The sequence below is a fragment of the Anguilla anguilla genome, chromosome 14, assembly GCF_013347855.1.
Source record: "Anguilla anguilla isolate fAngAng1 chromosome 14, fAngAng1.pri, whole genome shotgun sequence".
NCBI lineage: Eukaryota > Metazoa > Chordata > Actinopteri > Anguilliformes > Anguillidae > Anguilla > Anguilla anguilla.
The window spans coordinates 29,765,968-29,790,623 of record NC_049214.1 but is presented as its reverse complement, the minus strand read 5'-3'; the positions used below and the strand labels follow the sequence as shown (position 1 = coordinate 29,790,623).

Below are 24,656 nucleotides of genomic sequence, written 5' to 3'. Positions count from 1 at the left end.
AAAAGTCTCAACCTAATACTGGGGCGCAATGTCAACCTTGTTTGAAAACATTGTTGTATCCGCCCGGTTCAGCGGCAGCAGAAGATATCCAATAAAACTCGTTGAACCTCAGCAAAACTATCTGGATGGATATATAGTGAAAATATAGCTTTATTTTATTTTGAGGCGAACTGCCCCATTAGGCTACGTAAGTCGCACATCACAAGGTGCCTTCGTCCAACTCGTGTCAATCTGAGCCTAACTTGCAAGCTGTTGGCGGTAAGAAGCGGCGGCAGGCAGCGTGTTCTTCTGAGAAGAGCGCACGGTTGTCTGCGCTATCGTAAATATACGGAGGTTGTAATGCGTGTTGCAGTGTGAGGGTGGTTGGGCATTCTAAATTGGTTAGAAAAAATAATAAATTTGGGAGGGGGGATAATCACTGCATTTTAAAATCAAAGTATGTGAGATAGGAGCATGGTCCCACACCCAGTAAAAGCTACATTCGGACACACTCACAGATACGTATGCTTTCACAGCAAGAATGCACTTACCTCTCGCTGGTCCTCAGAATTAATCTCTCATTTTGTCTGCCACCAAGCCGCTATCTGTCTTTGTTTCCATGGTAACAGTACATTACGTTCACTAAGATTCACTTAGCAGACCCTGCTATCCAGAACATCAGTGTCACTCTCAGAAATACGAGTGTGATATCACCAAGGCACAGAAGGCCAATTTATAATATCTCTGTAACAAACACTATACAAATAATATTCAATTGACTTGAAAAGACAATACAATAACCACAGACGTGTTTATAAAACCCATGTGTTACAATCTGCTAAACCACAGCCTATATACACGCTTAAGTTTTGCAAATGCGTACGTGACCCTGATCTGACACACACGGAAACTTTTTGGCAACGGTCTCTGCTGCCTGGACTCAAAAGCGCACCCTTGAGCATACTCGTTCGGTCAGAGACTGCACGGCACGGCACATGCGCAAACTAAATAAGGAAATGACGTCGTTGGAGAAACATTCGGCAGCGGTCTCTGGCCAGATATACGTTAAGCGGTTAAAAAAGGTACAGTGCTTCGCAGCTGGTCGGTGTCATGATTGGGAGGCTGTAGGGACTGGGAAGGAACAGTAGCTAACCAACTCTGTGAGGTGAGTTGGTAACTTTTTGATTTATACAGATTAAGGATGTCTGTGAGTTTAATAATTGCTGGAAGTAGTCAAAAGCTGTACACAGCATGGCACTACGTTATGGGGGTCATTTTATTTAGAGGTGGTGTCAACACGTGCTGCTGTTCATCACTTCTATAACGCATGGGTAGCTGGTTACTGTGGAGTAGCCTACATCCCCCGTTGTCTTAGAAAACCATTCAGTCGGCTATAAATAAAGCGAGTTGGGCAACATTATCTGAACTGTTGCAAATCCCGCGTAGCTATAGCTAGTTAGTTCATCCTCTTTCGACGGACCTTTCATGATTAGTTACGGACCGACTCGCTTGTTGATACAATTATGTGTCTACCAGAATCTGTGACTTTCTCATTAATCAGTGCATGTTTGAATGTTTCGCTAGTCGTGAGATCTTGTAGTTTAGCTACGACTATCCTGCAACATTTATGTTCTGTTGTTTTATGCTCTAATGCTTGCCTGTTATTAATACCAACTAGGCTGGACAGACCCCGCTTGGTATTTTTAATTGTAAGTGGAGGTTACTCTCTTGGGTGAGGTGGATAACTTTGTCAGATTGTCAGTTTGAGTGTACAGCGACAGATACACAGCAACCTGGCAAGCAATCATCCAATTACTAAAATAACTTACAGTAAGCTCGTCACATAAGTTTCTCGTGTGACTAGCTAAATGAAATATGTCCTAGCCAGCGATCACACGTCGTGCCCCGTTTTGACCCGTTGTCACAAGATTCACGCTGACGACTGACAGCTGTGACAGGGCCAGATTTGGCTTCTGTTGAAAACGAGACTGGAATGCCACAGCGGGTGATAGGGCATACGTTTCAGCTCCTTCCACGCCACTACTAGGGATAGGTGTTACGTTACAGTATGTTTACCCCACTGAATAATTTTAACTCACCAACGACCGATCAGTGTCCTTGCCAGCCCTAATCCCACACTCAATCTTGTGTCAGATCAGTCAGTTGATTTAAGATAAATGAGAGATGGAGTATGTTTGGATTGACAGTTGATGAAACTGGAATGGAATTGATAACAGTGCATCATTGTTTTTTCCAATATTAAAATCATCAAAACTGCATGGATACAGCCCAATTAAGGAGGAATTTGCATACTGAAGGCCTTAATATGCTAACAGAAACTAGATAATTGATGCCTATACTGCAGATTAGGTGTGGAAAGAGCTATAAACTATCTTTACACAGTTATACATAGAGCATTATCCCAAAAGGAAATCTAAAGAAAGAAAGAATGTCCAAAGAAAGAACTAAAAAGAAAGGAAATCTCCCAGGGGTCAGGGGAGCCATGGTACAAACTGAAGAGTGCAATGTGGCAAGTCTTCAGAGGATGGGCAGGGTTAGGGTTAGGGTTAGGGTCCTGGCTGTAGTGGGACGCTCGTTTCACCAGCGGGGTGTGGGGGGCAGGCAGAGGGCAGAACGGACAGGAGGTGTGTGACCTGGAACTGAAGGTATGCGAGGGGAGGAGGGGGGTTGGGGGACGAAGGGGCAGAGGCAGCACGACAGACAAGTCTGGTTGGTGTGAATTCAATAGGCAGAACTGTTACATTTCAAAAGTTCCGTCTACCGAACAGGAAGTTCACAGCAGTTTGCTGTGTTTTGCTATGTTTCCTGGGCTACCGTGAGGGTGGGAAGGTGGGCTCATCAAGGTTGGTGGTGGGATAACGTATTGTAAAACTCCAATGTTATTGGCACAGGAGGGGAGGGGGATTCATGAAAGGTTGAATAAACTGGCTAACCTTTAAATAAAGCATGGCAGCTGACAAAAATTGCAAAGTGAAAAGGTTTTTGAAATGGTTGTTATTATGACCAAATATATAATTTCATCAGTCACAGTGTGAAATATCATTTTTCCATTTCAAAATTGCCATTATGTGAACAATGGGCAACAGCAAATCAAATAAAAAATAAATTTGTTTAGGTGAATAGTGGCAGTGTTATAGCTTTAAGTTCACCTGTGTTCAATGCAATGAACAGACAACTGTCTGTTATAGCTTGTCACTGTGTAGTTACGGTACGTGAGGTGAATTAGTGCGCTATTCGAAAATCAGGCACATTTGAGAAGTTCCTTGTTACCTTGCCTCAAGCTCCCATAGTTACTTGTGAAGTCTATCAGATGCTGAAGAAAGGCTTGATGGGAAATGTATTGCAGTTCCAAATAGGGGGACCAGTATATACTGACCGCGACAGAAATATAAAAAGCTTTAGGCTATATTTAAAGCTTATGAAAATTCATCAAGGTATTTGGTATACGTTACTACTACTGTAAATATTCTTGTGTTTGCATTGTGAGTCGCTCTGGATAAGAGCATCTGTAAATGCAAGCACAGTAAAGCCAGCCCTGGGGCTCGGGGGTGGGTCTTTTCCCCACCGCACTGCAGACAGGATGGTGGACACGGTGGAGGACAAGACTACCTTCTACTCCAAAGCGGAGCGCTACTGGCAGGAAGTCCCGCCCACGGTGGACGGAATGCTGGGGGGCTACGGCAGCATCTCCAGCGTCGACATCAACGGGTCCAGGAAGTTCCTGCAGAAGTTCCTGGGGGTGAGTCACGCACGCGCACCCCTCACCTGCAGTAGGGTGGCCGTGCTTGTAGTTTGGGGAGAGGCGTATTGTAGGTGCTGACGCTCGCTCCCGCTCCCCTCAGGAGGGCAAGGGGAAGACGGGCACGGGGTGCGCCCTGGACTGCGGGGCGGGGATCGGACGCATCACCAAGCGCCTGCTGCTGCCGCTCTTCCGCACCGTGGACCTGGTGGACGTCACCCAGGAGTTCCTGGACAAGGCCAAGTCCTACCTGGGCGAGGAGGCCCAGCGGGTGGAGAACTACTTCTGCTGCGGCCTGCAGGACTTCAAGCCCGAGCCCGGCCGCTATGACGTCATCTGGATCCAGTGGGTCATCGGTGAGTGCTGCGGAGGGAGAGAGGGAGGTAGGGAGAGAAAGAGAGAGAGGCGGTAAACTGCTCTGTTCTGCCACAGATTTTCTATACGATAGTCCAGATCATCAACTCCATGTTCTTTAAGTGAGGCACCATGTACTCCTATATAAATACAGGTGCAAGGTAAAAACAGAGTAAACAATGAGGAAATACGGCACTTGCATCCTCTGCTGCAGTAACTGCTAACTTGAGTAGTGCGTTCGAACACGGTTTACAAAATATAGAAATGGTAAAAGGACAAAAAAAGAAGGGCATTCAATGAAATAAACAGTGGCTTCAGTCTTTTCCTTTGCTGACTTTATTTGAGGTAGGTAGGTCACTTGGTTTATAAAAACGGCCATTAAAATGGCTAATTAAATGTTTGTGACCCAATTATTATTATTTGACCCACTGTTAGTTTGGGCCACAAACATTAGGTGCAAAAGGTGCATTTAACACGGTAAGCAACCCACCACTACAAACAAGAAGAGCTCCAGTCTAACTAGTGCTTTTGTCAATATTCAAAATAAAGGGAGAGAAGGGTTTTCTTGACGCATCCTGCTCTGTGACTCCCCCCCCCCCCCCCCCCCCCCCCCCCCCGACAGGTCACCTGACGGACGATCACCTGGTGGAGTTCCTGCGGCGTTGCCGCGGCGGCCTGCGGCAGGACGGGCTGATCGTGGTGAAGGACAACGTGGCGTACGAGGGCGTGATCCTGGACGAGGTGGACAGCAGCGTGTGCCGCGACCTGCCGCTGGTGCGGACGCTGGCCCAGCGGGCGGGCCTGCAGATCGTCTGCGAGGAGCGCCAGGAGAATTTTCCGGAAGAAATCTACCAGGTCCACACCCTGGCCCTCAGATAGGATGGACGGACGGACAAACTTTTTCACAGCACTGTCTGAGAGCCCTACCACCTCTGTGTGTGTGTGTGTGTGTGTGTGTGTATGTGTGTGTGTGTGTGTATGTGTGTGAGTGAGTGAGTAAGTGAGTAAGTGAGTGAGTGAGTGAGTGAGTGAGTGAGTGAGTGAGTGAGTGAGTGAGTGAGTGAGTGCGTGAGTGCGTGTGAGTGCGTGCGTGTGTGTGAGGGCCTGCAAACAAGTGTGTTCTGTGTGTGCGCTGTTTGCATGTTAAGCGGTGTCCACTGATGTTGGTCAGCAGTTGTGTGTGCATCAGTCTGCGTTTAGTCCTGAGTGCGTTCAGTGCCCAGCTATGTGTGTGTGTGTGTGAGTGTGTGAGGAAGGGGCGGGGTCTGCGGTTCATCTACACGTGTACGCAGGGGTCGCTCACACAGAACCTACCTCTCCGGAGTTCCCAGGTGCACGAGCGTACGGAAACTCCAGTGCCGCCGTGGTTACGCACGCTCAGGTTCTGAAAGAGCGATCCGTCACACGAGAGGGAGGAAACGCACAGTACTGTACTCTGCATGTGTGGATCATGCAGAGCCGCCAAGCCAGCCTTTTAACTCCTGTTCACATCGGACCAGAGAGCACAGAGGTCTGCAACATTCAGGAAGTGGTTTCAGTGGATTAGGAATTCTAACAACTTTTTATCATTATCAATATTTTTTTGGGCGGCGTGAACGGGAGGTTGGAGAGAAATAAGTTATCAGGGGATGTGTCTGAAATTCAGAAAGGTTTACGGTCATGTGTGCTTGTTGATTTGCTCAGTCTGGCATTGAATGTACCATGTAGTGAATCTGTACATAAAGCTGCACAGAAGTCATCAAGTCATGTTCTGCGTGTCCTTGTCTTTTTTTTAAACCTTCATTTAACCGCATAGTGCAATGAGTGCTGCATCGAAATTTACTACCACGGAAATCAAATATTCATTGAAATTTATTTGTCCAGGGGGAAGAGCACCCTCTACTGGCCTACCGATATCACTAACTAGCACAATGCCCAGCCCTGTTTAGCTTCAATACCAACCAAGCCCAGCCCCGCTTAGCTTCAATACCAACCAAGCCCAGCCCCGCTTAGCTTCAAGACCAACCAAGCCCAGCCCTGCTTAGCTTCAATACCAACTAAGCCCCGCCCTGCTTAGCTTCAGCTGTTTGACATGAAAAGGCTACATGGTAGTAACATGGCTGTTTGCATTGCCTCCTGTTGTCATGACGATTGGGCACAATACACACATCCCTGGAGATATCAACAGTAGAGTACCATGCCCCTGTTGCTATCAACCAAGTGTGAACCACAAAAGAAATGAGTATGCCCATGAAAGTTTACGGTAAGGTGTAGGGTGACGGGCGACTACCCAGGTAAAGTACATTTCCTGCAGGCGCTGTGTCCCTCCAGGACGGGAGTTAAATCTGCAGGCACTATGTCCTTCTAGGGCTGTAGTTAAACCTGCAGGCGCTGTGTCCCTCCAGGACTGGAGTTAAACCTGCAAGCGCTCTGTCCCTCCAGGACTGGAGTTAAACCCGTAGACGCTGCAACCCTCGAGTTTGAGGCCCCATACAGTTACTGACACAAATGGAAGAAAAAAACCTCACTCCTTTATTTGCATAGATCAACAAACACGTACAGTAAGTAGGGGAAAGAGAAGTGAACACACATTTATTACAGCAGCTCAGAACGAGGATCTTGCCAATCGCAATGTTCACGATGCTCACAACAAACAACATGTGAAATACCATGATATGGTTGTGTGCGTGTGAAACGCTCTACAGCACTCATAGTCCAAGATTACATTTAAAAAACAAAAAATACAAAAGAATACTTGAGACTTGTGTCGGGAAAAAAAAATTATAGTTTCATTTAAACTCACCCACCAGCAGAAAGTAGTTTTCTAGCTTTGCATCAAACAATTACTAAAAGACTGGGTTTGGGCCATTTTAATATAATAAAAAGCAGAAAACCAGTTCTGACTTCATGGTAATTAGAGTAGAGATCCTGAGGCCAAACACCTATTAAACCCCCAAATATGGGGATTTAGGGAATCACTGAAATGCTTCAGAGGAAGCAAAACAGGAATTAAATGTAGACTGGGGTTAAAAAGGTTGTATCGGGGGGTGGGGTGGGGGCGGGGTGGAATCTATTGAATCTATGTCTTCAGAAGTCAACTGAAGATAGGGGGAGGAAGGAGGGATTTATTAATCTGGCAACACTGACTGACTCCTCCCACTGCAGTTTGTCTGGCTGCCTGCCACATTTGGAGGGTACGGATGGACAGAACCTAAACCGCACTACAGGGCAACCCAAATCTGGGACTCCCATCATTCCATTACTATGGAATGGGGCTGGGATTCTACAGGAGGGAAAATGGACACAGCAATTTAAGAGGCAGGGGAATTAAAATACACATCTTACATTCAAACATATCAATCCTGGCCACATTCATATATGTTCTCTGTGCATACAGTAGACATACAGAATATATAGTATAATATGACATACACATTTGTCGTATATTTTTTCAATAATGAGCAGAAGAAATTGGGAGTTCTTAAAGAAGCACTATACACTCACACATATAGTAATCTGTAACATTTCTCCAGAAATATAATCAAGATATATTCCTCATATTTGGGATTCAGAGACACATATGGAAATATGAAGGGCAGTATAAAAGCAGTATGGCGGCAGTGAGAGATGGAGAAAGGGAGAGAAAGGAAGAGAGAAAGCTTGCAATATTAAAACAGAACATAAAAAAACATTAAAAACATGATCTAAACCTGATATAAACATGATTACACCCTGAAGTACTTTAAAGGGGATGCCACAGCATGCTATGCTCTTGGGACAGGTGTGAGCTATTTGGAAATGTGTTCTGTCCTAGCTTCAGATACGCATGTGTGTGTGTGTGTGTGTGTGTGTGTGTGCACGTATGCGACAGCTTTGAATGCAAGCTCCAGCAGGTAAGACTGTTTTTCTGCATCAGGCATCGGAACACACTGAAGTGACTGAGAAAGCACTGAGAGAGGGTGGCAGTTTAAAAGGATTCAGATGTTTCACTGAGTCCATGATGCAGGGTCACTGCTACATGTTTCTATGATTGTTCTCAGCGGATTACAAAGGCTACTTTGTCATTCAGGGTTCCACCATGTTCTGGCCAAAATTCCCCATCTGGCTCTCTCAATCTGGCTGCAAAAAAGGCTTTGATAAAGGCGCTATATAAATGCAATTTATCTGCAGCGTTCTTTTTATGACGTGGTGTCAGGTGACCTGCTGAACGTGAGCCAATCGTGAAGTTCTGCTGAAGAAAATTCTATTGGCTGATGCACTTCAGTGGCTGAGAGCAAGCAACGGCCGACATCATTACACTCCGCCCCCTTCATTAGGCTCAGGAAACTCGTCTCTCACGACATCACCGAAACCATGCAAAACCGAAGCCAGCTCGAGTCCTCTTAAAAAGGTCATGACCCCACTATAGCCGATCATTTAAACACATAAATAGTTAGTGATCAAGAGGTCCGTACTATCTAGCAACGTTAATCTTTAGAGTACAGTATGAGCTTTGGGGAATTCCCTTCCCCCAGCATGCAGGATTTAAAAATGTCTAAGTACACTTGCATGGAAGGTTTCAGTGTGAGTAATTTTTGGGAATGAGACACTGATTACATTTAGGGACAGCGATTATGGGCTAGTCTTAGTTTTGGGGCGAGGTGACAGATTGAGGAAGCTCAGATGGAGTGAGGCACTATTATGGGATGTGATATTTGGGGTTGTCATGCTGCTAGTGGATGGGTGGGGGGGTGGGGGGGGTAGAATGCCATAACGATGCAGCATGCTGTGCCATGCCCGCAGGCCCCGCCCATCTCAGAGCTGACACCTCCGACCCCACAGACCCGTTACGCCCTTTAGTCAGCCAATCAGATGAGAGGATAAGAGGGAAAGCGTCACAGGGAAAGCGATGCTAGACGCTAGAAGCGCGGTGCGGTCGAGAGGGTCGTCGCCCGTGACAGCGCCGAGCCGAACCACACTGCCGCTCTCCCGAGCCCGCAGCGCCCCCTCCCGAGCGCACCTGCGCACGCAAACCACTAACGGCTCGCTCTGTCATTGGGCCAAGGTCACTTTAACGAGGTTAACGAGCAATTTAACGAGTCCTTTACAAGCTATTCACCCTTCATTCTACAAGGTTAACGAGCTGTTTAACGATGCTGACGAGTCCCTTTAACGAGGGCCTGAAGGACAGGTGCTTGTCAGCCACCCCGGGTGTGAAAGGAGGGGCCAGGGGGCATTCACAGGACCCCCCCCACCCCCCACCCGCCCACCCAGCGGGGACGAGTGCGTGTGCAGGACCGGATGGAGGGATGGATGGATGGAGGAGGAGATGCGGGAGGCGGGGGTCCCCTGCGGCGCCCCCTAGTTGCGGTAGAGGCGAATGCGCTGGCCGATGCCACTGCGGCACAGGGGACAGGTCTGCAGCACCTCGCTGCACACCTGGCAGCAGCACACGTGCCCACACGGCAGGAAGATCATATGGGGCTGCAGAGAGAGAGAGAGAGAGAGGGAGAGAGAGACAGAGAGAGAGAGAGAGGGAGAGGGAGAGGGAGAGGGAGAGAGAGAGAGAGAGAGAGGGAGAGAGAGAGAGAGAGGGAGAGAGAGACAGAGAGAGAGAGAAAGAGAGAGAGGGAGAGAGAGATAGAGAGAGAGAGAGTGAGAGAGAGAGAGAGGGAGAGAGAGAGAGAGAGAGAGACAGAGAGAGAGAGAGAGAGAGAGAGACAGAGAGAGAGAGAGAGGGGGTGGGGGGAGGGAGGGGGGAGGGACGAGGGGAGGGGAGAGAGAGAGAGGGAGGGAGAGAGAGAGAGGGTAAGAAATCAAGGAAGGGGGAGACAGGGACAGAGCGAGAGTGTGACGGAGAGAACAGAAAGAGGAGAGTAAGAATAAGGGGGGTAAAGAGAAGAGAGATCGACAGTCAGAAGAGGAAAGAGGGCAGCAGAGAGAGAGAAACATAATTACATTTTTAATACACACAAATTTTTTTGGCTAGACCTATCATGGCAATTAAACAGTTTGAAGGTGGGAGGGTGTGGGGGTTGTTGAGTGTGGGGGCAACAGAGTGTGGGGGTTGTAGAGCGTGGGGGTTGTAGAGTGTGGGGATTATAGAGGGTGGGGGCTGTAGAGTGTGGGGGTTGGACGGCGTGGGGGTTGTAGAGTGTGGGGATTGTAGAGGGTGGGGGTTGCAGAGTGTGGGGGTTGGACAGCGTGTGGGGATTGTAGAGTATGGGGGTTGCAGAGTGTTGGGCTGTAGAGTGTGGGGGTTACAGAGTGTGCAGTGTTGTATTCTGAAGGTGGGGCGCAGGCATACCTCCGTCTCCATGCACACCACACACTCAGAGGCGCCGGGTGAGTCGTCAGGGCCGGGGGCGGTGGGGGTCAGGGCCAGCTCGAAGGAGCCCGGAGACGATGGGGGGCTGAGGAGCAGGGTGGGGGCAGAGGGCTGGGACGGGCCTGCCAGCTCCTCCTGTGCCTCACACGCACCTGCGAGCTCCTCCTGTGCCTCACACGCACCTGCGAGCATGGGACAGTGTGCCTTTAAAAACACCCGTCTGTCTGAGCAACCTGTCTGTCTCTCTCAGAGGACTCTCACTGTATGAGCAACCTGTCTGTCTCTCTCAGAGGACTCTCACTGTATGAGCAACCTGTCTGTCTCTCTCAAAGGACTCTCACTGTATGTACAACCTGTCTGTCTCTCTCAGAGGACTCTCACTGTATGTACAACCTGTCTGTCTCTCCCAAAGGACTCTCACTGTATGTACAACCTGTCTGTCTCTCTCAAAGGACTCTCACTGTATGAGCAACCTGTCTGTCTCTCTCAAAGGACTCTCACTGTATGTACAACCTGTCTGTCTCTCTCTCAGGACGGAGTGTGGCACAGTGGGTAAGGAACTGCGCTTGTAACCGAAAGGTCGCAGGTTCGATTCCCGGGTAAGGACACTGCCGTTGTACCCTTGAGCAAGGTACTTAACCTGCATTGCTTCAGTATATATCCAGCTGTATAAAATGGATACAATGTAAAGTGCTATGTAAAAAGTTGTGTAAGTCGCTCTGGATAAGAGCGTCTGCTAAATGCCTATAATGTAATGTAATGTAATGTAATGTCTCTCTCAAAGGACTCTCACTGTATGAGCAACCTGTCTGTCTCTCTCAAAGGACTCTCACTGTATGTACAACCTGTCTGTCTCTCTCAAAGGACTCTCACTGTATGTACAACCTGTCTGTCTCTCTCAAAGGACTCTCACTGTATGTACAACCTGTCTGTCTCTCTCAAAGGACTCTCACTGTATGAGCAACCTGTCTGTCTCTCTCAAAGGACTCTCACTGTATGAGCAACCTGTCTGTCTCTCTCAAAGGACTCTCACTGTATGTACAACCTGTCTGTCTCTCTCAAAGGACTCTCACTGTATGTACAACCTGTCTGTCTCTCTCAAAGGACTCTCACTGTATGAGCAACCTGTCTGTCTCTCTCAAAGGACTCTCACTGTATGTACAACCTGTCTGTCTCTCTCAAAGGACTCTCACTGTATGAGCAACCTGTCTGTCTCTCTCAAAGGACTCTCACTGTATGTACAACCTGTCTGTCTCTCTGAGGACTCTCACTGTATGAGCAACCTGTCTGTCTCTCTCAAAGGACTCTCACTGTCTGAACAACCTGTCTGTCTCTCTCAAAGGACTCTCACTGTATGTACAACCTGTCTGTCTCTCTCAGAGGACTCTCACTGTATGTACAACCTGTCTGTCTCTCTCAAAGGACTCTCACTGTATGAGCAACCTGTCTGTCTCTCTCAAAGGACTCTCACTGTCTGAACAACCTGTCTGTCTCTCTCAAAGGACTCTCACTGTATGAGCAACCTGTCTGTCTCTCTCAACGGACTCTCACTGTATGACTTACACTTACACTTTGTTGTACGTCGCTCTGGATAAGAGCGTCTGCCAAATGCCTGTAATGTAATGTAATGTAATGTAATGTATGAGCAACCTGTCTGTCTCTCTCAAAGGACTCTCACTGTATGTACAACCTGTCTGTCTCTCTCAAAGGACTCTCACTGATTGAGCAACCTGTCTGTCTCTCTCAAAGGACTCTCACTGTATGTACAACCTGTCTGTCTCTCTGAGGACTCTCACTGTATGAGCAACCTGTCTGTCTCTCCCAAAGGACTCTCACTGTATGAGCAACCTGTCTGTCTCTCTTAGCATACTGAGAGGCTCCTTTAGGACAGCAGGCCGAAGCGCCTCGCTCTCCCTGCTCACCTTCAGCAGATGGGCTGATCCGCTCCTTGGCCCAGATGAGCAGAGCCTTCTGTATTCCCACCTCACAGATTCCCAGCTATGAGACAAGATCAGTGTCAGCACAGTAAGGCCCTGTCACACACACTCGTACCTACACACACACATACACACGCACACAAACACACACACACACACACACACACACACACACAGTACATTAGAACTTAACCACACATGCACACACACCTTGCTGAGGTCAGCGGAGGTCATGTGACGCAGAGCTTCAGAGGTGATGTGGTGGTGAGCGATCACAGGGAGGTAATGCTGAGCAGACAGCTTGCACAGGAGAGACACCAACTGCTGCTCTACTCCAGCCTCCTGCAAGGACACACAGATCTTACACAAGAGATACACCAACTCCACCAGGGACACACGGAGCTTACACAACTCCTCCAGAGACACACAGAGCTTACACAACTCCTCCAGAGACACACAGAGCTTACACAACTCCTCCAGGGACACACAGAGCTTACACAACTCCTCCAGGGACACACAGAGCTTACACAACTCCTCCAGGGACACACAGAGCTTACACAACTCCTCCAGGGACACACAGAGCTTACACAACTCCTCCAGGGACACACAGAGCTTACACAACTCCTCCAGGGACACACAGAGCTTACACAACTCCTCCAGAGACACACAGAGCTTACACAACTCCTCCAGGGACACACAGAGCTTACACAACTCCTCCAGAGACACACAGACAACTGTTCTACTCCAGCCTCCTGCAAGGACAGACAGAGCACAGCAATAGAGCAGGAGTGTGTCGTACCTGCATGCGCAGGGACAGTGGTTTGGAGTCCAGGAGTCTCTGGTACTGAATCATCCAGTAGTTCTGCTGGTTTGAATCGCTCTTCAGCTCCATCTCCGTCTGACAGGCACACACACGGACAGACAGACAAACGGACGCATTGAGTCCCCGAGCCTCAGAAGACCCAGAGAAAATGAGGCTTCTTCTCCACCCTGCCGTGACCACGCCCTCCCGACTCACCAGGACCTGCCGTAGCTCCACCTCTCTCTGGTCCTTCTGTTTGAGGAGCTGCTGCAGCAGGTCTGTCAGAGCGGCCCGCTGGTCTGCCAGCACCTCCTGAACACACACACACACACACGCACACACACACACACACACACACACACACACACACACACACACACACACACACACACACACACACACACACACACACACACACACACACACACACATGCACGCATACACACATACACACACACACACGCATGCACATACCACACACACACGCATGCACACACCACACACACACGCACGTACACACACACACGCACGCACACACATACCACACGCACGCACACAGACAAGCACACACACACACACACACACACACACATTAAACCATTTCTTTATCCAGGTGTATTGATCCAAATCTTACAGACAGGTGGCCTGAAATAACAAGTTCACAGCCGATGTGGTTGTGCATGTATGTGTGTGCGTGAGTGTATATGTGTGTGTGAACGTGTGAAATAGAGAAAATGTATGAGAGAAGCGTGTGTGTGTCTCATTTCCTCTTCCTCTCTTTCTGTGCGTCTCTTGGCGATGGAATGAACGTGTTCCCAGAGTTCTCATGAAAGACGAGCGCAATGGAGGGAGTGAGAGAAGCCGAAGAACGAAAGCAAAACAAGTTTTACTATGGGCTGGGCAGAAAGGAGGGCTACAGGAGCGCAGAGGGCGGGGGGAGTGGGTATGGCAGGGGGGGTCTTCAGAAACAACCCTAAAATGTTCATGTCAGAGGTACTTTACACAATTCCCAACACCTGAAATAACTGATCCAGCTTTTGAGCTGTGGATTGTGCCGTTACTCCCAAATAATTATTTTCTAAACCTCATCTATATTTTTTTGCTTCTGCGCCTACAGTACATGTGCAGAAGGAAATGCATGTTTCTTGGAGAATCAAACCATTTTGTCCACTGAAACTTTCCCAGGAAAACCAAGACTACGTTGAGTACTGGGGTCTACAGATTACCTTCTACACCAGTAGCTCTGCCCTGTGTCCTCTCCAGTTCTCACCACATTCAGTCATGCAACAGCCACCAATCAGGCCCCGCCCCTTCCTCTAGGTAGAGGCAGGCCGTGATTGGTCGGCGACTGGCCCCGCCCCCTACGAGCACGTACCTGCAAATTCTCAGCGTCCAGATCTCGCCTCTTTACCTCCAGCCTAGTCAGCTGCATTAACTCAGCTTCTATTAGCCTAATCTAGAAACATGAAGATAAGAGGAACCATGTGTGAACCACCAGCAACCAATCAGCACGCAGACCACATAAAAAAAACGAAAAACAAAAGAACAGTCATGGGATCCGTGTCACAGGTCCCTCCCTACCTCAACCACAGGCTCTTATGTAGCACGACACACGTAGACTTAACCAACAGACTAAGCCTGTACACAAAAAACACAAGATTCTTCTGCTGGCTTGTGCAGTGGTGGAGGTCTACTGATGTGGTCTTTAGACTCACAGCTGATAATTATAGTTACATTATTACACCAAATATGTAATATGTAATATGGAAAGTAGATGGTGTATGCAGTGGATCTGAAGGCCGCTCTTATGAAACATGAGATCTGCACAAATTCGTCTGGGTGTTGCGGCATCCCCTTCCTTCCGTTTGTCAGGCTCGTGCTCAGATAAGTCTCAGTCAGACCTGGCTCAAAATACACACTTGAACCCTCCAGATGCCAGAAAAATCACTATCTCCACCAGATGGAAAAAAGCCTCTCGGTTTGATGCCTTCCCTGCTCATACGGGAAGCTGACTGGATGAGAGAGATATGGAGAGCTGCAAGGGATTGGCTGAGACAACAAGAGGGCAGCAGAATTTCTTTAAAAAAAGAAAACAACAAAAAAAAGAAAAAAAAAACGGCGCCACTTGGGGAAAAACAAAAACGGTGGGAGAGCAATGGCTGGAGGTGCTGAGGGTGCTGCCCCCTGGTGGAGGAGGGTGGAGGATGAGCATGGTCTATGTATGACTGCTTACAGCCCTTAGCCACCCGCATTAATGACCTTAGCTGCAATAACAGGGGCTGCACTAGCATACTACTGTCAGTGTCAGCAATGGAGAGAGTAAAACCCTCTCTAATATCCAACGACGTGACAAATCCTCCCGCAGCCCTGTACGATATGAGTCAGGGATAGACCCCGCGTCCTACCGGGTTATGGAAAGCGGTCGCGACCCACCTGCTTGCGAATGAAGCCGTGCATGCTGTCCTTTTTGAGATGCAGCGCCTCGAAGGCCGCCTTCTGCATTTCCTCCTACAGAGGGCGACAGAGAGCAACAATGCTGTAGTAGTGCAGCACAACCCAGAGACGGCGGAAGGTTGGCCATCAGGGGCGCTAGCTCTGCGAGGGCACGTTTGTGTGCGCGTGCGCCGCTGTGCGCTTTACCTCCTGCAGGATCTGAGCTATAGCTTTGGATTTATCGAGCTGCTGCAGTGAGAGCACCTGGTCAAACTTCCTGTCCAGAGTCTCCATGCTGCCAGAGGGGGAGAGAGAGAGAGAGAGAGAGAGAGAGAGTGAGAGAGAGAGAGAGAGAGAGAAACAAACGGAGCGCGTGCGGCCCGCGTTCGCTCTGACCTGCGGCACGTCTCCGTCACCAGGCTCTGCCTGCGGGTCTCGCACGTCTCCTGCAGCAGGCGCATGGAGTAGCCCTCCGACAGCATCTTCTGCATGGCCGCTGCGCCCACAGAGAGAGGGGGGGAGAGGGGGAGGGGGAGAGAGAGAGAGAGAGAGAGAGAGATCCACAGTGTTAACCATTAGAAATCTGTGACCGTTACATCCATGTTACTACTCTTTATTACTGTGTTATTACTTTAGTGACCTTGCAAACTTATTAACACATAATTTCCCCTGGCAACATGACATGGCATATCTGTCATGCCAATAAAGTAAAGTGGAGAGAGAGCAAAAAAAGAGAGGAACTGAGAGGGGGAACAAAGAGTATTTGTTTCCAGATGACTGATGTGGTTTGGCACCCATTTTAGCACCAATAAAACGCCTGAATTGAATTGAACTCAACTGACACTGAAAGACAGACAGAGGGCAAGAGAGGGACAGAAAGCAAGACATGAAGGTGGGGAGGGTGGTGGTGAAAGAGGAACAGAGAGGGGGGAAGACAGAGGGACGGACATAGGGTGAGAGAGGAATAGAGATACAGAATGGGAGTGAAAGTTTAGTGCATGTTTTCAGAGGTTTACTAACATTGTAAATTTGTTTCACATGCCTATGCTCTGCTTCAAGAACAATGAGCAACAAGACTACTGAAACCCTACTTCACCATCACCACAAGTCAACATGTCCTTCATCCCTACACTGTTGCTTTGTGTTGTGTGCAAGTGAACTACATCTCCCAGACTCACCTGCCACTTCCCTCTTGCGCAGTGAATCAGCTTCTTCCTGTGTGATGGAGGTCAGCTGCTCCATCCGTATCCTGCCCAAACAAAGAGATCCGGCCATTATAACAATGACTCCAGCAAGACGTTGTGATTGGCTCTGACTGTGGTATTCTCAAGAGAGACGATGCGTCCACCATCCTTCCCACCAAGATGCTTTGAGACTGTTTTAGACTGCAGTCTCAAAGCATCTCAGACTCAGACTCTCGCATCTCAGGCTCTAGCGCAGTGATTGGCTGACAAAATGACATCAAAATTCTGTGATTGGCTTAGGGCACAGTGGTCTAATTTGGGATGTTGCAATTGGCTTAAGAGCACAGTAGTCGAAAATGAGATGGTGTGATTGGCTTTGACAACAGTGGCTTTTCACTGGAACTCACCGGTCCTCCTCCAGAGCCTGCAGGAATTCTGTAGTCTTCTTCTGCCTAAAACACCAGAAACACACAGGCAGACACATCAGCACCTGCTGCATGGTTCCCTCGCGGGTAAAAGGGTACATAAACACACACACAAGAAACATATAGTCACACACAGCACCACAAACCACACACACGCACATACGAACATTCACCCCCTACATACTACACAGAAACATACGGTCACACACAGCATCACACACAACACACACTCACAACCACATGCACACACGTACACGCCAGCACGCACACACACACACGTACGCACACACACACACACACACACGCACACACACACACACACACACCAACACGCATGCAAACACACACACACACACACCTCTTGTTCTCCAGCAGCAGGCAGGAGATGCGGCTGGTGATGCTGGTCTCCGCTATCCTGACCTGTCCCAGCAGCCTCTGCCTCTCGAGCTCTAGCGTCCTCTGCTGCTGGGACAAGCCCTGCTCCAACCGCTCCTGCTCCTGTGAGGGAGGACCATTAAGGCATTTAGCACACGCTCTATTCAGAGAAACTTACACAACTCCCATTCCCACCCGGGAATCAAACCTACGACCTCACAAGCGCAGTTCCCTAACCATTATGCTACACTGCGAGTCACTGGTGGACCTGCCCAATCAGAGTAGCTCTCCTGTATGTAAGGGAAGACACTCTCCCTTACATACACACCCTGCTCTAAACACTCCTGTTTGACGGACAGGAGGATGTCCTCCTATTTTACCTGTTTCAGGGACAGAAGGATGTCCTCCTATATTACCTGTCTGACGGACAGAAGGATGTCCTCCTATTTTACCTGTCTGACGGACAGGAGGATGTCCTCCTATTTTACCTGTCTGACGGACAGGAGGATGTCCTCCTATATTACCTGTCTGACGGACAGGAGGATGTCCTCCTTGCGGGAGTTGTTGAGGAGGAACAGCTGAGTGTGCTCCCGCTGCACCTCCTCTAGGCGGCGCTCAAACTCCAGCTTCTCCTGCTGCTTCTGCTCCTACAGAAAGAGACGGGCACTCAGGCTCACTAACACCACCCCAACACCACCTATATACACCACCTAAATTCATCTACACACACCACCCAAACACCACCTATATACACCACCTACATACACCTACACACACCACCCAAACACCACCTGTATACATCTACACACACCACCCAAAAACCACCTATATACACCACCTACACACATCTACACACACCACCCAAACACCACCTATATACACCACCTACATACATCTACACACACCACCCAAACACTACCTGTATACATCTACACACACCACCCAAACACCACCTACACACATCTACACACACCACCTATATACTGTACATACACACACACCACCCAAACACTACCTGTATACATCCACACACACCACCCTACTCACACCACCCCAGCTAATGACACTGCAGTAGAAAAAGCGCAGCTCCTACCTTTTTCTTCTCATAGTCCTGAAATTTACTCTGCAGTCAGAGAAAGACATACAGAAACAAATAGAGAGAGGAACAGAGAGACAGAGAGAGAGAGATTGTGTTTTAAAATGCTTTGCAAACTCAATCCTGTTTACCATCATGCCAAAAAGGCCTACTTGAACTTCAGACCGACAGACGGACAGAAATAGAGGGGGGGGGGCCTACCTGCCAAGCGACCTCCTCCCCGTCAACGCAGTCCTCCATCTGGGCACAGCCGTCGCTCTCCAGCACGGGCAGCAGGTACTGAGAGGGGGGGCAGTACTCCACCCCCAGCTCTGAAAACACACAGGGGCAGGCCTCAGACCAGCGCACGAGAGCAGGAGAGCTCAGCCACGGCGCCGGGGAGCCACAGGGGGGCGCTGCTTTTCACTGCTATTCGGCTCAAAGTCAGATCGCCTCACCTTTAAGCGCAGACCCGGGGGCTCCCCAGAGTCAGGGTCAGGGTCAGGGGCCCTCTGTACTTCAGAAACCGTAAGAGGCCTTCCTCCTCTTACTATTTCTCACCTGTGCACAGGAAGCGCTGGATGACCTCAGTGCCGCCGCCGCACACAGAGGCTGGAGGGAAGGACATCTGAGCGGCATCCAGCGTCAGGCACTGACACGGACACACACAGACACAGACACAGACACAGACACACAGACACAGACACAGACACACAGACACAAGCGCAGAATTGCACACAAAAATACCAAACACACACAAATATGTTAGAGGTGGTAGTAAAGGCTGGGGGAAGGAGCAGGAAAGAATCTGTAGCTTTCCTAATTATTAAGCACAGCATGTTGTAGTTATTAATATTATTACTGTTATTATTATTATTATTATTATCATTGTAAAAGGCCGCGCCCGCACACACTCACCTCCAGCGTGCGGATGTTGGCCAGCTCCGTGGGCAGCTCCCTCACGCCGTTCTCGCTCAGGTCCAGCGTGCGCAGGCTGCTCATTTGACCCAGCGAGGCCGGCAGCTGGGTCAGACTGTTCCCTGCGAGGGACACCAAGCCACAGAACTTCCCTCTGAGCCTCGCGCAAGGACACGGTCTTAAAATGGAAAAATCTTTCCAAAAAACAGCAACTAACGGACCGCCTTCCCTAATCACACTTTGGACTAAGTGATATTTGGGAATATATGGGAAATTCTTTCTGGCTGCACAGCCTTCAGAGTGTTTCCGTGAGAAGAGCAGTTGTATCCCTGCTTAATAACATTGCACTCGCTGTAGAGTTGGTTCCCAGCTACAACAGTATTACTTGTTATAATACTAATACTTGTTGCATACTGGCGGTATGATATTTATAAATCTGTGGATGGTGTTGGTAAGCTACATAATGCCAGGACGCACACAGCTGCAATGAGGGAGAGGCTCATATGAAGGCCTGTGATCAATCTAACACAATGGGGTACTGCTTGGGCCGTAGCTACTAATCCAATTGAAAAGCCATCAGACTGTTTAGGATCCGCAGAAAGCTATTCCAACTCCTGCTGTTCAGCAGGGAGTCATTTCACCGTACAAACATAACACTGTGTTTCCAGCTGTACAGAAGGAACAAGTTATAAAAAGAACCTGAGTCGTTGATCATTAGCCGTTAGCCACTTATGTCAGTCATTAGCTGTTAGCCTCTTATGTTAGTCATAAGCCGTTAGCCTCTTACGTTAGTCATTAGCCATTAGCCTCTTATGTTAGTCATAAGCCGTTAGCCTCTTACGTTAGTCATTACCTGTTAGCCTCTAACATTAGCCATTAGCCTCTTACGTTAGTCATTAGCCATTAGCCTCTTACGTTAGTCATTAGCCGTTAGCCTCTCACGTTAGTCATTAGCCATTAGCCTCTTACTTTTCACATTGAGGGTCTGGAGGAGCCGGAGGTCCCCGATGGAATCGGGCAGGGCTTTTATGTGGTTCTTCTCAAGGTTCAGCACCTGGCAGGTATCAATAAACAACAGAAGAGAAGAACTTTAAAAAATAATAAATAAAATTTTGTGTAACAGATTTTGGTCTTAAAGTAAAAAGTTGCTAAAGAAGTGTTGGGGTGCTTTTCAACCTGCAGGGACTTGAGCTGTCCAATGTCATCAGGAAGTGACGTCAGCTTGTTCTCATGCAGATCTAAAACCTGGAATCCCAACGAGCGGAAGGGGGAGAAGGAAAGAGAGGGAGAGAGAAGATGGAGAGAGGTATACATAAATACAGGCCATAAACCATATTATTTCAATCACCTACTATCTAACAATCTCATTCTATTTAATTTTTTTAATTCTACTTAGTACATTTTAACATATACTGTGAACACCCACATGCACACACTGATTCCCTATTTTATGTAATAGAGGGTTCAATGATTATGATTGCATGTTCTTTGAAAAACATTGCACATGGGCAATATATACAAAATGTTCTGACAATACAGCACATCCATTTTGAGAGAGTGAGTGAGGGAGTGAGACGGAGGGAAAGAGAGACATACAAACAGGGAGGGTCAGTCATGGAGAACTGCAGTATCTGCTGGGTTTCGTGTGCTCCAGCACCTAAGAGCTTAATTTGACTCAACAGTTGGGTTAAAAAGTCCACAAGGCTTAAACACATAAGGACTGGAGTTTGACAACCCTGTTGTAGACAGGGATTCACCTACTGGTCAAATAAACCCGTAAAGAACATAATGCTTCATGTCTGAGACGGCGTCCCTAGTTCTCCAAAACGTGACAGAAGCGCATGAAGGTGGAGACAGGGAGGAGGCAGGAATCAAAGCGACGCAGGCATACGTCAGGCAGCGCCAGCCTTTCTCAGACTGACCTTCAGTGTCGCCAGGCAGCTGATGCTGCATCCTTTCGGCACCAGAGACCTCAGCTCATTCCCATGGAGAATGAAGACCTGTGCGCGTGTGAAATGAAACACACGTAAGCATCTGGAGATATAGGCAAGTATATCAAAACCCCACATGAACATGCTCAGTTAACAGGGCGATTGATACACTTGTGTCCATTTCTCCTGGATACCGCAGATTTCTGCTCCCCTGCCCGTTTGGCCGACCCAACTCACCTTCTTCTGCAGGACCCTGCATATGGAGAAGGCCGTGGCAGGGGCCTGTAACACAGAGACAAGAGGCGTGAAATGGGGGCCACATTAGCGCTGGTGCCTGGTCACTGCGCTCACACCAAAACTCAATGACACAAACACAACACTCAGCCTGTCAGTTGGGGCATGTGCGCACTTACTGAAGTCTGGAATTACTTCAAAAAGTACATAGAAAAACATTTAGGCAACAGACAGAAACGATGCCAAATCAGGCCGCAATCAGAATGTAAACCTACAAGTGATTTAAGTAGTAAATGGATATGAGGTTATAGTGCGACACATGTTGGGTAATCCGGTAAACCGGTAATATATATGCTCAGAGCACAGTGTTGTGTAAGTCGCTCTGGATAAGAGCGTCTGCTAAATGCCTGTAACAGTGGTATTTCAGTTTAGATGCAGTGTAAACAGGTGTGTTTTCACAGTAACTCTGCTCTCCTGATTGCAGAGGGGCTTATTCCACCACTGGGGGGGGGGGGGGGGGGGGGGGGGGGGGGGGGGGGCAGAGTCGAGCACGTCGAACATGACTAAACGGAGAATCCCCACCTCTGAGAGCTCACAGTTGGAGATGTCCAAGATGTCATCGGCACCAGCCTCTTTGGACTGGAAGAGGAGAGAGAGGAAGCAGATCAAAAAGAGAGGAAGTCCGGATCAGAGGAGCTCCCGCTGCTGTTACAGCTCTTGAGCCTGCTCCCAGTGCTGCTCAACGTGCTCATATTTAACAAACGCTATGCGCATCAAGCTGTTATTCTCAGTTCACCTGCATCTGCAACAATGTGCACCACCTTCCCCTCCCCACCCACATTAGCATGTGCATAGCATGCGCATTCCATACAATGGAAAATTATAATGGAAATATTACTTGTCACAACATGTACATTATAAGAATATTTAGACGTTAGTCATATGCCTTAAGCAGTGTCACTGGTTGTAGTAGTCAGAATGTAAAACTACAATATAATGATAAATGCCAGAATAGCTGCAAGAAGGAGACTGTGGGTGCAGGGCTTTTAAGTAAGTAGGAAATGGGTTAGCGGGGTATAGTGACAGATGTAGTATAAGAAGGGCTAGTAAACTCATGATAAATACTCAAGTGTTAGCTGAACCAAAAAAAATGTAAACAGGTGTATTTTCAGTCTCAGCTTTCATTCAACCAATATGACAATAGTGAGTATTTTTGTTTGATTAAGATTTACAGTGAAAGTTGAGTGGGGGGGAAGACACAAAGACACTCCTGACACCCCTGGTCTCTGTCATTATGGGCAGCGTCATGGGCGGTGCTGTGGGTGGGGCCTCACCAGACACAGCTGATACTCCAGTCTCTTCTTGGAGTCATCACTTGGCTTCCTCTTCCTGAAGAAAAGAGGCATACTGGTCCCTATATCCTGTCCCTGATCCCTGTTCCTGTTCAGTTCTGCTGTAGCCCACGCACTCCTCCCTGCACCCCCCCTCCCCCCTTGGTTCTGCAGACGCCTAGGGGTTGCTGTAGAGCCGCTGGAGAAGGTCACAGGTGGGAGGGGCTTGGGTGGATATCACAACACTGAATAAGGAAGGGTGAAGAGAGAAAAACAGCAGTTAGTCATTAACCTTCCATCTGCTCTCTAGTCTACAGCAGAGCAACCAGGTTGCTGTACAAGATGGTGGTGATAAGCAGGTTACACTACATCCAGCTAACAACCTGAACATCAACAACACACACACACACACACAATGAATCCTGCCTATGTATATCTATACATACATCCCATGTTTTTCTGTAATGGCATGCATTCATAAAACATCCCAAATTATTTATTTTTCTTATGTCCAAGTTGAAAAATTCATGGAATGTCTTATATATGTCATGATTTATACAACTCTTTATCCATGACATTTCTTAGTTTAATCATGGCAATTTAAGCAAATGGACAGTTCAATAAAGGTACTGTAGTTTCGCGTCATCATTTGTTTAGTTATTTAATTAATTTAACGTCAGTCATTTTACGGGCATACTGCGGGAAACTGCATGATGTCATATGCAGCATATAGCACTTACAATAAATCTAATGTAACGTTACCAAAACACTGTAAGAACATACTGTACTCAGACCAATTGCACTCTAACATGTTGCTCTAAGAAGTGCTAAGAAACGGTATTCAGCAATATTGTTAGCAACAGACATCCGTGGGATGACGAAGCCAGAAGACATTTAAGCAACACGGCAACGTTAACCATTAACGTCAGCAATTATACAGAGATTTCGAGTACAGATAATGCAGAATCTACCTTGCCAGCGAACCGAATGGCAAATATAAATAAATCGCTGACTAATCTCAGCTAAATAATTTGTTCCGGAAGACATAAAGTTACGTTATTTAAGAAGCTAACGTATTTTACTCATCTCCCCAGCCCATCAACTTGCCAGCCAACGACATGCCGATGTTTTGATGATAGAGTAGGTATCAGTCCAACTGGTTAGTTTGCAAACTTAGCAAGCAGTTAGGCAGCTGTCAAAGCAAAACGTTCAAATAAGAAAGACATGTAGCCAGCTAGCTTAACGTTAACTAAAGTAAACTCGCCAAACGACTGCTTGACATTTAGCAAGCCGACTGTGTTCAGTTAACGCTGGCTATGGTTATCTAGCTAGCTAACATACGTAGATTACCTTGTGTATCAGCAAACGTTTGGCAATCCAGAAAAATTCAAGTGAACAGCCACATATGTACCGTAGATAGCTATCGGCCTCCTAGTTAGGCTAAACAAAACATTGAATAATAAAACAAATAAATATAAAAACAATGTTATTGTGTCTGAATGTGATATTTTTTATACGCCTTCCGATTTGTTTCGACATTTAACATCGCGATATCTGCGATCTCGTTGTAGCCAGAATGGGTTTGACACACACATTGTGGCTGGCTTATGACAACTTGAATGCCGCAACAAA

General features: G+C 47.9%; 2 protein-coding genes across 5 annotated transcripts; one reads left to right on the top strand and one right to left on the bottom strand.

The window, feature by feature from the left end:
• Nucleotides 1–986: 986 nt before the first annotated feature.
• ntmt1 (N-terminal Xaa-Pro-Lys N-methyltransferase 1) lies at nt 987–5,072 on the top strand. 2 transcript variants are annotated; one of them, XM_035390134.1, is made up of 4 exons: nt 987–1,144; nt 3,576–3,739; nt 3,843–4,095; nt 4,716–5,071. In XM_035390134.1, exons 2-4 carry the CDS (start codon nt 3,581–3,583, stop codon nt 4,970–4,972), a joined length of 669 nt encoding a protein of 222 aa, XP_035246025.1. In that variant the 5' UTR covers nt 987–1,144; nt 3,576–3,580; the 3' UTR covers nt 4,973–5,071. The 2 variants fall into 2 exon arrangements, with proteins under 2 accessions (XP_035246025.1, XP_035246026.1); XM_035390135.1 differs by having other exon boundaries at nt 990–1,144; nt 3,580–3,739; nt 4,716–5,072.
• A 1,511-nt stretch (nt 5,073–6,583) lies between these two features.
• Nucleotides 6,584–24,605, bottom strand: lrsam1 (leucine rich repeat and sterile alpha motif containing 1). 3 transcript variants are annotated; one of them, XM_035391731.1, is made up of 25 exons: nt 24,375–24,605; nt 23,028–23,269; nt 22,276–22,332; nt 21,697–21,741; nt 21,451–21,528; nt 20,705–20,773; nt 20,498–20,582; nt 19,529–19,650; nt 19,172–19,262; nt 18,833–18,942; nt 18,629–18,658; nt 18,060–18,182; nt 17,519–17,658; nt 17,143–17,187; nt 16,730–16,800; nt 15,948–16,047; nt 15,759–15,846; nt 15,552–15,626; nt 14,494–14,574; nt 13,335–13,430; nt 13,116–13,214; nt 12,527–12,658; nt 12,302–12,377; nt 10,359–10,561; nt 6,584–9,535 (listed from the first exon to the last, which is right to left on the bottom strand). In XM_035391731.1, the coding sequence occupies exons 2-25, from the start codon at nt 23,097–23,099 to the stop codon at nt 9,413–9,415; spliced, it is 2,211 nt and encodes a 736-aa protein (XP_035247622.1). In that variant the 5' UTR covers nt 23,100–23,269; nt 24,375–24,605; the 3' UTR covers nt 6,584–9,412. The 3 variants fall into 3 exon arrangements, with proteins under 3 accessions (XP_035247622.1, XP_035247623.1, XP_035247624.1); XM_035391732.1 differs by having other exon boundaries at nt 10,359–10,531; XM_035391733.1 differs by having other exon boundaries at nt 15,816–15,846.
• Nucleotides 24,606–24,656: the final 51 nt, after the last annotated feature.

Bases quoted from the DNA above. Each gene is read 5' to 3' on its own strand.
- ntmt1 (XM_035390135.1), top strand. From the start codon at position 3,581: ATGGTGGACACGGTGGAGGACAAGACTACCTTCTACTCCAAAGCGGAG. The intron at 3,740-3,842 runs GTGAGTCACGCA...CGCTCCCCTCAG, and splicing joins TCCTGCAGAAGTTCCTGGGG to GAGGGCAAGGGGAAGACGGG. The intron at 4,096-4,715 runs GTGAGTGCTGCG...CCCCCCCGACAG, and splicing joins CTGGATCCAGTGGGTCATCG to GTCACCTGACGGACGATCAC.
- lrsam1 (XM_035391731.1), bottom strand. From the start codon at position 23,099: ATGCCTCTTTTCTTCAGGAAGAGGAAGCCAAGTGATGACTCCAAGAAG. The intron at 20,774-21,450 runs GTCAGTCTGAGA...TTGGGATTCCAG, and splicing joins GCTGCCTGGCGACACTGAAG to GTTTTAGATCTGCATGAGAA. The intron at 20,583-20,704 runs GTTGAAAAGCAC...GATACCTGCCAG, and splicing joins GACAGCTCAAGTCCCTGCAG to GTGCTGAACCTTGAGAAGAA.